Source organism: Pagrus major, chromosome 17 (genome assembly GCF_040436345.1).
Source record: "Pagrus major chromosome 17, Pma_NU_1.0".
Classification (NCBI taxonomy): Eukaryota; Metazoa; Chordata; class Actinopteri; order Spariformes; family Sparidae; genus Pagrus; species Pagrus major.
This window is the reverse complement of record NC_133231.1, coordinates 21,306,780-21,323,971: the sequence shown is the minus strand read 5'-3', so window position 1 is coordinate 21,323,971 and position 17,192 is coordinate 21,306,780. Positions and strand designations below refer to the sequence as shown.

General features: G+C 36.5%; 2 protein-coding genes across 2 annotated transcripts; both read left to right on the top strand.

The window, feature by feature from the left end:
* Positions 1-7,387: 7,387 nt before the first annotated feature.
* LOC141011477 (cell adhesion molecule CEACAM5-like) lies at positions 7,388-10,897 on the top strand. Its single transcript, XM_073484638.1, has 6 exons — positions 7,388-7,433; positions 8,097-8,417; positions 8,537-8,815; positions 8,944-9,207; positions 10,101-10,382; positions 10,590-10,897. Exons 1-6 carry the CDS (start codon positions 7,388-7,390, stop codon positions 10,895-10,897), a joined length of 1,500 nt encoding a protein of 499 aa, XP_073340739.1.
* A 918-nt stretch (positions 10,898-11,815) lies between these two features.
* Positions 11,816-14,238, top strand: LOC141011475 (cell adhesion molecule CEACAM5-like). The gene is made up of 5 exons (XM_073484637.1): positions 11,816-11,828; positions 11,987-12,265; positions 12,613-12,879; positions 12,960-13,238; positions 13,976-14,238. The coding sequence occupies exons 1-5, from the start codon at positions 11,816-11,818 to the stop codon at positions 14,236-14,238; spliced, it is 1,101 nt and encodes a 366-aa protein (XP_073340738.1).
* Positions 14,239-17,192: the final 2,954 nt, after the last annotated feature.

Here is a 17,192-nt window from a genome sequence, read left to right as displayed (position 1 = left end):
AAGTGCTGTGTTTATCAGGAGTTTACAGTTTACACAAGCCTTTATTACACCTTAACAGTTGAGTTTGAACATTTCTTAGTCTGCTTTTGCTAAACAGTGATAGATATGTTTGCATTTAATTCTGATTTCTGAATTTTACAGTCTATACCTGATCTAAAGTGTATATACTTATGTTCTCCTGGTCTCTTATTGTGTCAAACTTCAACACTGAAAATGTAAAAATATTTGGTTGAAATAAGACACTTTACAAAAATGATGCATAGAAAACACTGGTAACTGTTAAAATGAGGTTTATCCCATCATTTTTTACTTGAAATTACTCATTTACTTGCAAAAAACCCCAAAACAATAAATAAAAACAATAATGAAATTGCCTTTGAAGTTTACTCTTGTTTTTTTATTTAACTTTATGGACAAATGGAAACTTATTGTGGTGACTATTGCTACTAAAGGATTGCTGGTCAAAGTTTTTTTGGACATGTGTTTTCTGTATAGATTACTTTTGTAACTTGTAAGACTGTTTATTCTAACAATACAACAAAAACAACAGGCCAGTCCTTATCACCTCCACCTGTCCTGGTGCGCTCACCTATATTCCTTCCTGTACTTAAACACCACCCAGTGTTCAAAAAAGACAATTACAACAAATAAACAAATAACCCATTCATATGTAATTGCTGCAACTAAAATCATCAGACTTTGACAGTCCTCGTTGTAGGTGTTCAAGAGCAGTTGGGATTTCATGAATCTTATCCTAATTAATTTAGAAAATGTATCTAAGAGCTCTGCTAAATGTCTGAACTATGAGATAAATCCTTCATGCAGAGCAACTGCTTGCCAAAAGCTGTAGTATGCTGCCCTCCTGTGGTTTAACTGTAGTTTATCTGGCAAGATGGACCTTTTTAATCATTAAATGGACATTTCAGAGGTATGATAGGAAAGTTTCCATTGCACAGTACTTACCTTTACTATTATTAATATGGGACTGCATTTGTCAGATCAGCCTGTTTTGTCTAATTAAGCCATCATTGGTCCATGTTTGGTAGCATTAGGCTTGCTGTCTATTGTATTATTTGGTAGAAAGGGTAAAATAGCATCTAATTAATAGATTTTGGATCTGATATGGTCTTGTTTTTGATTTCTTATTATTCTTGTTTTTTTTTACATTTTATTTTTGTATTGATTTAAATTGTTTTTATTATCCTTATTGCAGCTGACATGTTTTTTCTCCTTTAATGTAAAGCATTGTATACCTTTATGAACTTTTTTTGAAAAGTGCCAAATAAATAAAGTTATTAATTTATTAATTTGTTAATTGTGCCATTACACAACAAATACATAATAGTGTGGACACATGACAAAACCTGGACATTACCTGGCAAAATTCTAAAACAACAAGACAACTAATTATAGTACTACAAAGAATGTTAGCACTGACTGACAAAGTTAATATAATTATTATTATTAGTAGTAGTACTATAAACATGATTATATTAACATTGTAACTGTGCATTAGCATGCAGATGTTAGCATTTAGCTCAAAGCACTGCTTAATACATGAATAAATAAACCTAGACCTGAAGTTTTGTTTTCAAATCAAATCAGGTTAATGGTCACACACACAATCAAACAATGTACAGTGAAGTCTTTTCTCTGCATTCAACCCACTCTTGCAGTAGCAGCAGTGGGACCAACTCCAGCTCAAAGCCAGCCCCTTGATCAAGGGCACTGAGAGGAGAATTAACCTTAGTACATGTGACACTGTGCTATCCAATGTTTTATCAGCCTGTTATGTAAGTTTGGTGAGCCACAATTACAAAGGGTTAAGAGAGGTAATAATTAAGCACATCGAGCCTGTGGACCTCTTGATGGCGTGTTTCATTTATTGCTGATAATCTCAGGGACACTTATTCCATTGTTGCTCCAACACAGACGGCAGAGGGTCAGATAACTTCAGAAGGGGACCAAACTGAGTTATACACCATGAACTACACATTTCTCAGGTCAACCATCCTTGTGTTCCTCTCCTCAGGTAAGAAATGTAATAGGAGTGATGTTCAAATTCATCATCTACAGAACTGCAGGTTGGTTAACTCTGTTCACATTTCAGCAGGTGTTTGCCATGGAGCCGGTATCCTCACTGTTGACTCGATTCGCAGAGCAGCAGGTGAAAGTGTGACCTTTACAACATCTGTAACACCGACCGCTGAACCGTTTCTGGCGCTGACTTGGAGCTTCAATGGTGTCACCAACGTGGTAACCTCTACCAGTGTAGATGTAGTGGGGCAAGGTTATGAGAACAGGATCAGCCTGGATAGGTCGACTGGATCTCTGGTGCTGCGAAACCTGACTGAAAAAGACAGCGGAGAGTATGAATTAATCATCATCCCATACGGAGCACCGCAGATTCAAGGAACTGCAAAACTGGTGGTGCTGAGTGAGTAAGATTTATTCTTTTGAAGCTGTATTTAACGTTAGGAGAGAGTTTAAAGGTGCAATTTGTAAGACAGAGGTAAGGTAGGTGATTCTTGGGTTGGTGGCCAGCCCGACCAACCAACCCAAAGCATCAGTATTTGACAAACTTGGACTATCTTTCTCCAGTCATTTTCTTTAGAATGCTTGTGTACTCCAAATACTATATCAGCTACTATTTACAATGCCTTCTTATTTGATACATAATCACAATTCTTGGGTCAAGTTTCTTATAATTTTTCATTCATGTTTTTGTGCACAGCCAAAGTGTCAATACTCCCGACAGCCTGCCCCGCAGAAGACTTAATCGAAGGAAAAACCTCGGTGAACCTCACTTGCAATGCCAGTGGTGTCGTTTCTACCAGAGTGTGGATGAAAGATGGCCAACCCCTTGCTTCTGGACTGAGATTCAGCTTTCACGATGGCAACAGAGTGTTGTCCATCAGCCCCGTGGACAGGAAAGACACCGGAGAGTTTCTTTGTAACGTCAGCAATGATTTCAGCTTTGATACAGCCAAATGCAACCTACAAGTCTATTGTAAGTACTTTCAATTGTACCACAGAACGTTTATTAACATCTACATGTCACCTTTAAAACCTTATAAGAAGGTTTTTTCTTTACTCTCATCATCATAAAATACTGTGTAAATGATCTTCCTCTTCATCTTCTTCCTTCCAGATGGACCAGACAGACCAGAAATCGTTCAGACACCAATAGGAGCAGAACTTGAGGAGAGTGTCATTCTCAGGTGCTCTGCCGACTCCCTCCCAAAGGCGGATTATGTCTGGACGTTCAATAACAAGAGGACACATGGGCCCATGCACTACATCCATGAGATGGAATGGTGGCACCTGGGGAAGTACACCTGCACCGCCAGTAATGCCGTCACTGGTCTCGAGGCCTCTGTGTTCCACACACTGACTGGTATTTGAGCTCTCTTTCAAATATCTCTTGTTTTAATGCTGATGTATGATTGAAAGTAATGGATAAAAAAAAAACAGAGTAATGTGTTTTTCTTCTGATCCAGACTCCTCTACTTTCATCAGTGGTTCTATGTCCATGATGGTTTGCACTGTCCTGACCTCGGTGGGTCTCATGTTGGTCTAAAGACTGCATTTTCTCTCTGGAGATCATTTTGATCAATTATTGTGTTTGCTTCAGATAATTTGTATGTATTGTTGCTGTGTCCCTTTAAACTCACATAAAATTAAGCTGTGAATGATAAATATGATAGAATGACATCTAGAGGTCCTTCACATTTATTTTTGTCCCTGCAGTATTTTTTACAATGTTCTGTACTACACTGGCATTCATTACTGTGTGTAATGACTAATAGCTGTCTCAGTTCCTTTTATTATATATTAAGGCAATCAATTATTTCTGTAATGTTGCCTCATATCCACGAGACAAGAACAATTTGTCCTCACAGCAGCTTTGGTCTCATGACAGTTTCAGCTTTAATAAATCAATCTTGACACTACTTAACATTTCAGGTGTTGTATAACTGACCTGATATACTTGTTCTTGTGTCAAATGTATGATAAAGTGTTTAATGTTCTTTAACGCTGACTGAATCCTGATTGCATCTTATCAAACTGTCCCCATAATAAACTTTTATTAAAACTCTATATCAGATTCTGTAGTGTTAATGAACACCATCATGTACTGTCCATTCAGTCCTCTTTTTTCCACAAGGGTGCACCCAAGTGCTGGCACGAACTTCCCGGCAGTACTATACTCTAAACTCTTGCCATGATCAAAGTGGATGTAAAAATGAATACAAAAAAGGCCAGGGCCAACTAGTGCTCAAGAATAGAAAATTGAAACTGGAGCAACAGTGTTTAAGAGCTCAAGAGCAGTAGATTTAAATACAAGTGGGCAGAAATCAGTTGCTTAATCCTCTATTAAAACATGACTTTTAAAGAATACATTTGGGTTTGCACAGAGTCCTGGACTAAATTTGTTCTGGATCTGGTGTAAGTGAGATTAGTGCATCTAGCAATTGGTCTTGTAGTTAGTCAATTGGTCAAATAGTATTACTCTTGGATGACTACTTAAGTCTTTTTTAAATTCTGCTCTTTTTATATTGTTTTCTTCTTCCTAACAACAGGCAGTGCCATGGTATTTTCATTGTGATGTTGATTTTCACAGTAGTACAATGACAAGTATCTTGACTCTTTAGCAGTGAGGCCTCCCGCAAAGGACTTAATGCAAGACTTGAAACTCTACAAGCAGACAAAAAAATCATAATTTGGTGGAATTAGACAAGTAAAAGCGTTCGACAGGACAGAATAAGCATAGGAATTTAATCTATGCAATCCACATTCCTCACCAGCATCAATTTGATAGGGATTATGTCTTTAGTCCACATTCCTCACCAGCATCAATTTGATAGGGATTATGTCTTTAGTCAAAAGTAGTTCCAGTGGAAACTGTTCAGAATTAAAGCTGTGGATGATCAGGTTTAACTGTTGAGTCTGTAAAGCTGCGCCTGTATTTAAGTCGTTAGAATATGTTGTTATTATTATTGTTTCAGAATTTTAAGAATAAGTTAAAATGCTCATATTAAAAAAAATGACCCCAAGAAATGCAGCAAAGTATGTATGTGTTATGTTATACTATTCACAGCTTTTTTAGATGGGCCAAATCTGAAAAAGTTTTTTCAATTTTTTTTTTTTTTCTTCCATTCCCTATGTCTGACCCCATGAAAGCTTTAAATTTAAACCTGTTGTAGCAATGCACTTTTTCCTCTGCTTTATTAGTTTACTATACTGTATATAACACATATAAACATATACAAAGGTACAGGAAAAAATATACAATGCACTTTTTTAATCTTTGAAGGATTTTGTCAGTTTGAGTCTTGTAAATTCCACTAATTAAAAAGCTGAGGTCAAAGTTTTGTTGTTGTTGTTGTTTTGTTTTGTTTTTGCTTAGCAACAGATCTAACTAATGAATGGGCTAATTAGCTGCCGAAAAAATGATCAAAGGGCTGCAATGAGGTTGTTAAAAGGCGGCATTCAGCGGCCATGGAATAGGTCTGCTGTAAATGATCAAACACTGGAACCATTCAGGACACCCAACACCTACAATACAGTACACATTATTTTCCAGTCACACTTAATTGTATAATATCGAAACAAAACCTCCATAATTTTAAGAATGTAAACAGTTTCACAATAGAAACAGTTATTAAAGAAAGAAAAGTTAACTGAAACCCTAATGAAAAGTTTTTAATTTCCAAGTTGTCTGGGAGACAGTTGTTTAGCATCAACTTAAAAAGATATGATCTGCAGTATGTACTCATGCTCTAGAGAATCTTAACAGCATTATATTTTATGTTCAGCAACTGTTTTTGCATTACTTTATTTAGACAACTTTTCTGCTTCTGTATTTCTTCTCTCCGGCAGAACTAACATTTATTATTTCCGTAATCTGCCTGCCACGACTGTTTTTCTTTTCTTTTTTATGACATAATGACTATTGAGTGCTTATCAAATTATAGCCATTATAAAGTTTTATTAAAGCTGGAAAAGCTGATTTGCACAGGCTCAAATGATCTATTGTACTGCTGTTGTGTAATGTACTCTATGATAAACATTTTGTGTGAAATTAAAACATCTGGCTGCTACTATTCCTGCTTCTTTGTGTTTTTTTCTATGCTTGTATAATCACCAAATGTGTATATGTGCTTAACAGTTGTCATACCTGTAATTCCATATATGTTATCAGTGTGTTGCACTTGTGCTACGATCATAAACATTGATGACAGCGAGAAATCTCCCAAAATGGGGGAGGGATGTATATATTGTATACAGGTAAAGCCATTCAAGCTGTCCATGTCACTAATAAATAAACTACTTAAACATCTAATAACAACCATAGCAATAGCACAGCATTTACAGCATGTGATTGTATTACTATTATCACACTGAGTGCACTGTGTTGTAAATGCATCATATCAGTGTAATATATTGTGTGGGCTGCAACACACAGTAAAAATCTGACTACGTGAGAAAATGTCAGAGAGCAGGAATATTTCATGTCATCAGCATTAATATTCAGCCGTGATAATTCTTGATGTATTTTAATAAACATAACCATACATAAAATAAAAGACGAGGACCAATGAAAACTATTTTCTTTGTCACTACCTCAATATGCACAGGAACTATGCTTTATCAAGAAGGGATTTATTGTAGGATTGATTTTAAAATAATATTAATAATAATAAATTAGTCTTGCATTTGTGTCCAATACTAATGACAACATAAACAGTAGATTTACAGATTTATTTTACAGCTAAAGTATACAAATGACCTGACATTACCTCTCCTCTGCATGGTTTGTCAGAAATAACTGCTTGTCTCAAAGCTCAGAGACTGTAGCAATAACTGATGCTGTTGTTAAAAGCAAAAGTGATGAAAGATTAACCAATAACAGAGATTTCATACATTTGCAGCACCTTATGAGCACTGACAAAAATTAGAGTAAGACTATTATAAAATGATTAATCAAAAATAATGTGGTGTTGCATGTGACGATACGTCTTTTTTGTCTTGTTGCTCTGTGTTCATGAAAGTAAGTGAAGTGTAGTTCATGTTAAACACTTTATTTCACTTTAAGGTTTTTAAAGCTACTTTTGCTTAATTAGTTCGACAACAACTATTGCCAGTCTGTCCTGGATGATTGATATGAATGTACCTGAAGTTAACTAATCAGATAAGAATAATAACTTCTCTCATTATCTGTATGGCTATTGATCATTGGTAATTGTCCAGAGAGAGGCACCACGAAAGTAGTAAAGGTTGTAACAGGTGAAGAAGCCCATGATCCCTCCCCTCAATCACTAACTGTAGCTACAGCACCTCCTCTCTGAAAACACTTTCTACATTCCTAGAGACTGCAGGAGAAATGGAAACATCTGTGATTCTGTTGATCATCCTGGGAGCCATCTCAGGTGAGCTTTCACCAACAACACACAACTCTTCCATCACGGTTATTCAGATTATAAATGTAAAAAAAGCTGACATTGAATTTTATTTTAAGAATGTAGATCTTTGCAGTTTAATATGAAAAAAGGTTTCATATCAGTTTTTCTCTTCAGCTGTGACCAAAGTCTCGGTGTAACAGTATCATATTATTATTAATTCAAAAATTAGTTGATTACTGAGCAGTGATTTATTTTTGATAATCAAAACATCATTAGTATAGCCTTGATTTTGATTTTAATAATCCTCTCAATGTCAGTTTAAATGTGAGGACTCCCGGGAGGGCAGTACTCTCATGACCTTTGTTATAAAACCTTTTTCTTGTAAAATTGACGCCTGGGATTACAAAGATAAGCTTTGCCAGCTAATCATTCTTATACTTAAATCACAATCTTGTATCAGTCAGTGCTTTGGTGTATACATGTGTGTACAATGTGTTGTAAAAAGTTTTGTTCGCACTTGCAGAGTAGAGGTAACACCTCTCTGAGCCTGATAGTTTCGAAGGCTGCATTTGTTAAACGATTGTTTCTTGTGTATTCAAATATTTCTTCAATTGATTACATTCTACCAGTCATCGAGTGTATTGCCAACTTGGTTTCCGTCACATTTATCCAAACGTCTGTCTCCTCCAGGTTTAAGCCATGGAGATGGCGTGCTACCAGACAGTCTTACTGCAGTTGTTGGAGAGACAGTGACGTTCACCACAACAGTGACTCCACCAGAAACACCATTCCTGGTAGTGACCTGGAGTTTTTCTAATGTTAATATAATAATGTCCCAGATTGGTATAAACATAACGGACCCAGAGTATACAGACAGGATCACCCTCTTCACCTCCACTGGATCTCTGGAGCTCAGGAATCTGACTGTTAGTGACAGTGGCGAATACACAGTCACCATTATATCAAATGCTGGAGAAGCGCGGAAAGGAAACTGCAGACTGGTTGTTCAATGTAAGTTGTTAAATCACTTTCTCCCCCTTGAATTAAAAACATACAGAAAACCTTGTCAAGTGATTTGTGCAATCTTCCATTTGCAACTCCTAGTAATTGTTGTTTATTTCAACCCACAGTGCCAGTCTCTAACGTAGTAGTAACTACCAGCAACACAGACTTGGTGGAGCTCAGCGGCCCTGTCAGTCTGTCTTGCTCCGCCTCTGGATCCTCCCCTTCTTTCCTCTGGCTGAACAGCAGCTCTGAAGTTACAGCAAGTGACAGAGTTCAGCTCACTGATGGAGGCGCCACTCTCACTATAGTCAATGTGACCCGCTATGACCAGGGACCATTCAGGTGTCATGTGTTCAATCTTGTCAGTAATGACACCAGTGATCCAGTGAGCCTCTCCATCAACTGTAAGTTACTAAATTTAATCCTCAGGTGATGAATGTTCCTTCAGATCCCTTTTTTTTCCTCACGTTACAAACCTTTTATTGGTGACTATTGTTTTCCTGTCCTCTTTCCATTATACCACACACTGCAGATGGTCCAGAAAATATTCATTTGACATCTCCATCACAAGAATACTACACAGAAGGGTCAAACATCAGCCTGTCCTGCTCAGCTGTCTCCAGACCGGCTGCTCTGTTTCACTGGTTTCTGAATGGAGACCTGCTGTCTGACACTGGACCAGAGCTCAGACTGGTGAACATTCAGATGAGTCAGAGTGGAAACTACAGCTGTCAGGCCTTTAACAACAAAACTATCAGATCTGAAACATCTCAGCCCTCAGCTGTAACTGTGTTGGGTAAGTTGAAGTGAAACCTTTTACAGGCATATTCAATAAGATGGCTTTTTAATGTTAACAGAAGAAAATTCAAATCTTTACGATACTTATCAAATATCAAATTCTAGACCTCTCACCTGATGTATTTTAGCTCATTATGAATAAGTTCACGTGGATTTAAATGACTACTTGAGCACCACTGTAGGGGCAGTAACGTGTAACAGTAATGTGATTACTATTTTCAGTGACAGGTAGAGTGAGGGAGTTGGTGTAATGCATTCTTGTGCCCACCTGTGGGAACTTTAAAGTCAAATTCGTTAATGCCATTCATTTACTTCCTTTTTCTTCCTTTTTTTTACTTCCTGCATTTAAATGCATCACAGATGTCAATATTGTTTGATGACTTCAAATCGAACAAAATAAACCGCAGGATAACTGTAGTTGTTTTGTTTATAATAATAGCATTGTTTGATTAGTCTAGATATTTGCCTTTTTTCGATTTAATTTCAATAATATTTTCTTTTGCTAGTTATTTGTTTAGTTTGATTACTGGCTGGTTTAGCATATTTAGTGTTTGCATAACCACTATTTTGTTTGTTTTTGCATGGACAATGGACTTGTTTTTGCCTTCTTTTTGCCTGCAAATTTGATTTAGATTTTTTTTTCTTTTTAACAAATGGCCACTGACTAAACTATTATCATTGGTCTTTTAAAGATGATAGATACTTGTTGATATAACTTATATATGTATTAATATTTGATATCAGTGCCATCACATAATTTCATGCAGCTTATCTCTCATGCATTATCATACAATGACCTAATTTTGAAAGTGTAAACTAAGTCAAAGCTCTTCAGGGTTAGGAATATTGTCAAAAGTACAAAATGATAATCAGTACTTTTTCATCCCACAGCTCCAGTATCCAATGTGAAGGTGAATGCCAGCACCACAGACATTTTTGAGTTCAGCAACAGCTCCGTCAGTCTGTCCTGCTCCTCCTCTGGATCATCTCCCTCTTTCCTCTGGCTGAACAGCAGCTCTGAGGTTACACAAAGTGACAGAGTTCAGCTCACTGATGGAAACTCCACTCTCACTATAGTCAATGTGACCCGCTATGACCAGGGACCATTTATGTGTCATGTGTTCAATCTTGTGAGCACTGGAACCAGTGATCCAGTAAACCTCTCCATCTTCTGTGAGCAACTAACCTGCATGTTCATCTCACAACATATGAGTAGTTTAAATTGTCCAGCTTGATGATTGACAGTGAGTCATTAAGCTTTGTGTCATATACACCCTTTGCCTCACACTATAAACATTATTTATTTGTTATGTTCTTTTTGTGGCAGTTTTCTCCCCACATTTTATTGGTGACCATATCTTTTTATGTTTCTTGCCACAGTTGGCCCAGAAAATATAAATCTGACGTTGTCTCCATCACAAGAATACTATGACGAAGGGTCAGACATCAGCCTGATCTGCTCAACTGACTCGGGACCTGCTGCCCAGGTTCACTGGTTTCTGGATGGAGACCTGCTGCCTGATATTGGACCAGAGCTCAGACTGGTGAACATTCATATGAGTGAGAGTGGAAACTACAGCTGTCAGGCCTTTAACGACAAAACTATGAGAAATCAAACATCGCAGTCTGTAGCTGTCTCTGTACTAAAATGTAAGTTGGATGACACACTTTTTGTTGCTAAAGGCTAAAACAGCAGCTAGCACATATTGCAGGCTTTTAGTGTCCACAGTGTCTCTTTGAAGGTTAGAGGTTTTTGATAAGATGATTTTTTAGAGTTTGAAAAGAAATCACCTTATGAAACAACCTGCAATTTACAGTGCAGTGTCGTTGTATGAATCAGGTACCAATATAAATAAGACTATGGGAAAGATTGGAACAACAAGTAAATAAATTATACCTGAAGTTCTCTTGTAAATACTGGTTATTTCAAAGGTAATAGTAATTATTTACAGTAATGATATACTTGACTCAATCCAACCTAATTAAACTTTATTTATATTACACTTTTCATACAAATGTGCAGCTCAAAGTGCCACACATAGCAAAAGTGAAAGACCGAAATAAACAACAATAGATGAAACTATATAAAATTGCAACAGCAAAACAATAAAACATTAAAGATGATTAATAAAATAATATGATTAAATGATTACAACTTAAAAACTATGACTATTGAAAGGTTTTTGCAAAAGGGGACCCAGTGAAAGACAGTGAGGCAGGCAAGCTTTCTTAACAAAGTCGGAATCCAAAAAATGTAATTGAAGGCAATAAAAAGGCAGGTGATGAAAGGCTACAGGAGCACATGAATGCAGCATAATTAACAAATGAAACACAGGTGAGCAAAGAAATCAGGGCGGGAAAAAGACAAAGACAGGAACTGTACATGTGTGTATCAAACGTGATACACAAGGGGAGCCTTTCAATGTAAAACAGGAAATCACACCTTTCATCCAAATTAAATTGCTACAAAGGGTGTTTAGCAAGGTCACTGATTTCTCTCCCAGTACTGTACCCCAAAAAGACCAGTATTTACTGAATTCAATACTAAATTGAGCATAATGTATTTCTCATTCAAGTGGTTTCTTCCTTTGTACCTACACTTCACAATGGCAGGAATCAGTACGTATCTTATTGGTACCTAATTCATACAACACAATTAAACTGTAAATAGTAAACTGTTTTCCAAAGTGTTGCCCACTGTTGCTCTGGTAGTTTAATGGGTCAAAAAATGATTCCTTAGTGACTGTTAAATATGTTTTGTTTTTTTCTACCCATAGCGGAAGTCTCCAATGTTGTGATAACACCCAACACCACAGACCTGTCAGAGCTGGGATGCTCCGTCAGTCTCTCCTGCTCTGCCTCTGGATCTTACCTGTCTTTCTTCTGGCTGAACGATAGCTCTGAGGTTACAGCCAGCAAGAGAGTTCAGCTCACCGACGGGGGCGCCATTCTCTCTATAATTAATGTGACCCGTTACGACCAGGGGCCATTCGTGTGTCATGTGTTCAATAATTTCAGTAATTACACCAGCGATCCAGTGAAACTCTCCATCAGCTGTGAGTTACAGGGCGTACCTGCATAATCAGTCTTTAATGTTACAGCATCTTCATGCGAATGCTAGGTAGACCATTAAATTTGCAGGTTGATTCATGATTATTACAGCCATCTTGTCAGCAGTGGTTTCATCTAAATTACTTGTTATTGTGCTCCTTGCTGTTTGATTGTTGCAGCATTTGACTCGTACTGAGTAAATGACAGCTGTATTTAGTTTAATGATGCAGTTCGGCATTTAAAAAACAGTAATGACGCCTCCACACTGAGACAAGCTGAATGCAACATGCAGCTTTTCTCAAGCTACTATTCTTTTATCGGTGACCATGCTGTTTTATGTCTTTTTCCCCAGTTGGCCCAGAAAATATTCATTTGAAGCTGTCTCCGTCACATGAACACTATGAGGAAGGATCAAACATCAACCTGTCCTGCTCAGCTGACTCCAGACCCTCTGCCCAGTTTCACTGGTTTCTGAATGGGGACCTGCTGTCTGATACTGGACCAGAGCTCAGACTGGTGAACATTCAGATGAGTCAGAGTGGAAACTACAGCTGTCAGGCCTTTAACAACAAAACTATGAGAAATCAAACAGCTCAGCCTGCAGTCATCTCTGTACTGGGTACGTTAGAATAGGTTTAGTTAAATGGTTTAACATTTGAATAATTGCTGCTAACCTCTTTTTTTCTATTTCACCCACAGCACCAGTCTCCAGGGTGGTGGTGGCTGCAAACAACACACACCTCTTTGAGTTCAGCAGCTCCGTCAGTCTGTCCTGCTCCTCCTCTGGATCCTCTCTCTCTTTCCTCTGGCTGAACGGCAGCACTGAGGTTACACAAAGTTACAGAGTTCAGCTCACTGATGGAGGCGCCACTCTCACTATAATTAAAGTGACCCGGTATGACCAGGGACCGTTCAGGTGCAACGTGTCCAATGGTGTCAGTGGTGAAATCAGCCAGCCGGTCTATCTTTTCATCCAATGTGAGTTTAAGGAAACAAGACAAATCAGTCTCCATATACAAATTGAAAGACCATAAAAGTGAATTGTTTAATTATAACTATTTTGAACTTCACCTATAGTTCTAAACATCAGAGTGCTATGGACTGTGTGTGGGTAATAACTGGTGAAACACTACACATGAATCGGGTACAAGTTTTTACTAATACGTATCACTAGTATTGAGACAATTATTGCATTATCTAATGAAATATGAGCTAACTTTCATATATTAATATAGAACAAAAATCTATACTTTGGATAAAGCAAGGTTAAAAATTCTTGTCTCATTTTGTTGATATATTATAGTCGAAGGTTTTTACAGAGGTGTCTCTTTTATCACTCCATAAATCAGAAAATCCTGCAGTTAAAAATCAATTTTCACCTTTTTCGTTAAAATAAAATGTTACATAAATCAGGGTTGGAAAACATTAGTTTCACTGAGGCAACCTGAATTTCCTTCCAGGCAGCACTACCTGAAAGGCTCAAGGAACCAAAGTTCCTGAAGTTTATTGAGTGCTTAGCTTTTTGATAGTGAATCAGAGTTAAAAATACCTCATGCAGCACTGCAAAGGCAAAGGCCCACAATGAGCTTTGTAACAATAAGTCCAAAAGCCAAGAATGTAATACTAATCTCTCAAAACAAGTAAGTAAGTGGGAATTCTCGACAACAAAACGCAACCTTAAGTTCAGACAATCTGTGTCTTTGTTTGTGTTCCAGATGGACCTGACAACGTGGCCATCAAAGGACCTAAATCCACACATGTTGGAGATTTCACCATGCTTTACTGCTCCACCATGTCTGTACCATCAGCAACCTTCACTTGGCTGTTTAATGGAAACCCAACTAGTTTTCATGAGGATGTGTACATCCTACCGTCCGTCACAGACTCTGACAGTGGGACGTACACCTGCACTGCTGTGAACACTGTGACAGGGCAGAATCGAACAGTGAACCATGAGCTGACTGTGATAGGTATGTGACAAAAAAGAAAAGAAAAGCTGACAGAGAAAAGTATTAATATTAATGAGATGTGTGTTTTGGATGAGAAAACATTAATTTTGGATTAATTGTTTTTTTTCTGATTTCTCAGACTGTGACTGCTCAGCTGTTGTGGTGACAGCTACTATCATAACAGCTGCATGTTGCCTTGTGATTGCAGCAGTGTGTGGAATAATTGCATATTGTCTAATAAGGAGGAAAAGGTAAGCAACTTGTGATTTCTGTTGAAAAAGGTCCATAGTGACAACTATTATGTTACATACAAGTGTATATATGCACAAAATTTCATAAATGTCATTGCAATGCTGCCACAGGAAATATCCGTATTTATAATTAACTTAACATAACAAAGTAAATATCGTAAAAAAAAAAGTACTTAATTGAAAGATACATTTGGTCATGATAGCTATAGCCTAACTAATGGAAGGTTAACTGGATTAGTGAAATGCTGCTCAAGACCCCGGCTTGAGTTTCATAGTTGATTTTATATAGATTGAAAATGTTATTATGTGTTGAGCAAAATTTATGGCAGTTTTTTTTAGGTTTTGCATTGAACTGCATTATATCGATACACGTTTTTTTAAAACTGAGTGATTGATATGTTGGAGCAACATATTTGAAACGACTTTCAACTACAGCCTCAGAAATTAGTCTAAAATTCAATTAAAACTTCTTTAACACTGAGACGACACCAATTAAATATCATGTTATTGTGTTCTCGTATTGGACTGAATTATAACTCTTATGCAACGGTAATATATTTTCAATAAATGAAGAACTAATATATTAATATTCTAGCTTTTTTTCATCATTTGTGTCAAATAAACAGTGTTATGACAATATTTTCACCTTATAATTACATATTACACTGATACATAACCAGCACAAGCTTATGTTTAACACTAGTTTCATCTTCATGTGTAGAAATATATATTTCATAATGTACTAGCAATGTATTATTTAATTTATCAAAGTATATATTCAATATTTATCAACAAATACACAAATTATTGCTATTTCTTTCCATATTGAAAAAACATTACCATTTTCCAAAAATATATTATCTCGCAATATATCCAAAATATATTTTAACTAATTGATTTTTTTATACATATCTGTGTATATTATTTTTGAAGCAAAGTTACAATATATTGGTATGCATGGTCAAATGTGAACTTAACATGTAGTTTTCAGTATATTACATAATATTTCTCAGTAGATGTTAATATTTGTTATATCATTATTTATATTTGGTTGCTCTGTAAGGGAATGCACAACGGTTTCTATTTTTCTGGTCACTCAGCACATACAAGACTCAAACAGACATTAATTAATGTTCTAATTGATGCTGGTTAATTAACTTCTTCAAGATTCGTATGCCTCAGCTATTTTTCCATTTAACATTAACTTCTGAGCCATGAGAGTTTTTAATGCCTCACTGAAGTTAACACATTTCTATAAAGTGGAAATTTCAGGAAGCTGGTTTAAATAATAGTTTGAATTTTGCATAACATCTGGCTGGTCACATTTTAACAATGCCTCACTTTTATGTTTTTCAGAGTCAACAGCATTTATCCAGCACATCAGAAAGGTGAGTAAGTTCAAGTCTTATCTTGTCTTATTGTATAAAGCGATGACGATGGAATGACTTATTTCTCAATCATAAGAGTGCCATAATAGTGATAATGAATCATGAGATTTAACAATTGCTCTTTTAACCCCCTAGAAAAATTAAGTGTGAAGCAGAGAAATTCAGACATTTATAAGATCTCACGGACAGCACAGAGCAACTTGTCTAGCTTTGAAGGTGAGTTGAGTGTGACTGAACAAAATGGAGAAGCATCCATATGTGTTTTCTTTGAGTTTTCATACCTGTCTGTTCTGTGGTCTTACTTAATCAATATATTGACTGCGTGCCACAAACAACAACTCATGTATTTTCAGTTGCAGTCTTTCTGTATTTTTAGTTGCTCCCTCTTCATCTTTTGTTGTTCAGATTTGCTCAGAAATGACACCTTGCTTTAGTTCAACAACACTGTAGGCGTGCTGCTGTTTATCAAAACTCTGAATCCTCTTTATAATCATTTGTTAACTTTTCCTCCCGCAGCATAAACAATCAAAAGAAGCCTTCCGCAGTTTTGAAGATCAACGATCTCAAAGAAAAAAATAAGTGTTATTGTTTTTTAATGTATTTATTCAAACCAACCATTTTATGTCTTCTTCAGATTATTGTTCATTCTGCTGAGTTTGATGTTAGATGCAGAGTTAATGTCTGATGGTTGTGCAATAATTGGTTTGAAGTAAATACCTATGTATATGTTATACATTACAATAGCTGTAAATAATTCAGATAATAATTGTTATTTATTTAAGTGAATACTGAATAAAGTAATTGAGCATGTCTTTTATTATACATGTCATGTAAATATGTGTTTATTCAATAAACAAGTTATCCGAAGTGTCACCTTCCTCTGTCACAAAGACTGGGTCAAAAGATGTTATTATTTAAGATGACTATAACAAGCTAATACAATAGAAAACATGAGAGTTTTACCACATGCAGCCACATTCACCTGTTATCTGCCCCATCTTTGGGTGGCGTGTCAAGCCACTGGTATAACATCCTTCACCACAATTAGAACAACAACACTCCAATATAGACAACAGTAGCTCTTAGTTCATTTTTATGAACATCTCTGCAGATGCAGATAATATAAAGCTGCAAACTGTCTGCACTGTGAGGCTGTAATCAGGCTCCATGGTGGTTCTCTTGGCTAAACACTAACATCAGCATGCTAACAATAACAATGCCAAATTGCGTATGTTTAGCATGTTTACATGTTCACCATCTTTGAGTTGTAAAAGGATAAAAACATTTAAAAAGTCTCGGCTTTTTAGATCTTTCAACTAGGTTGACCTGCTGTGACCTCGACAG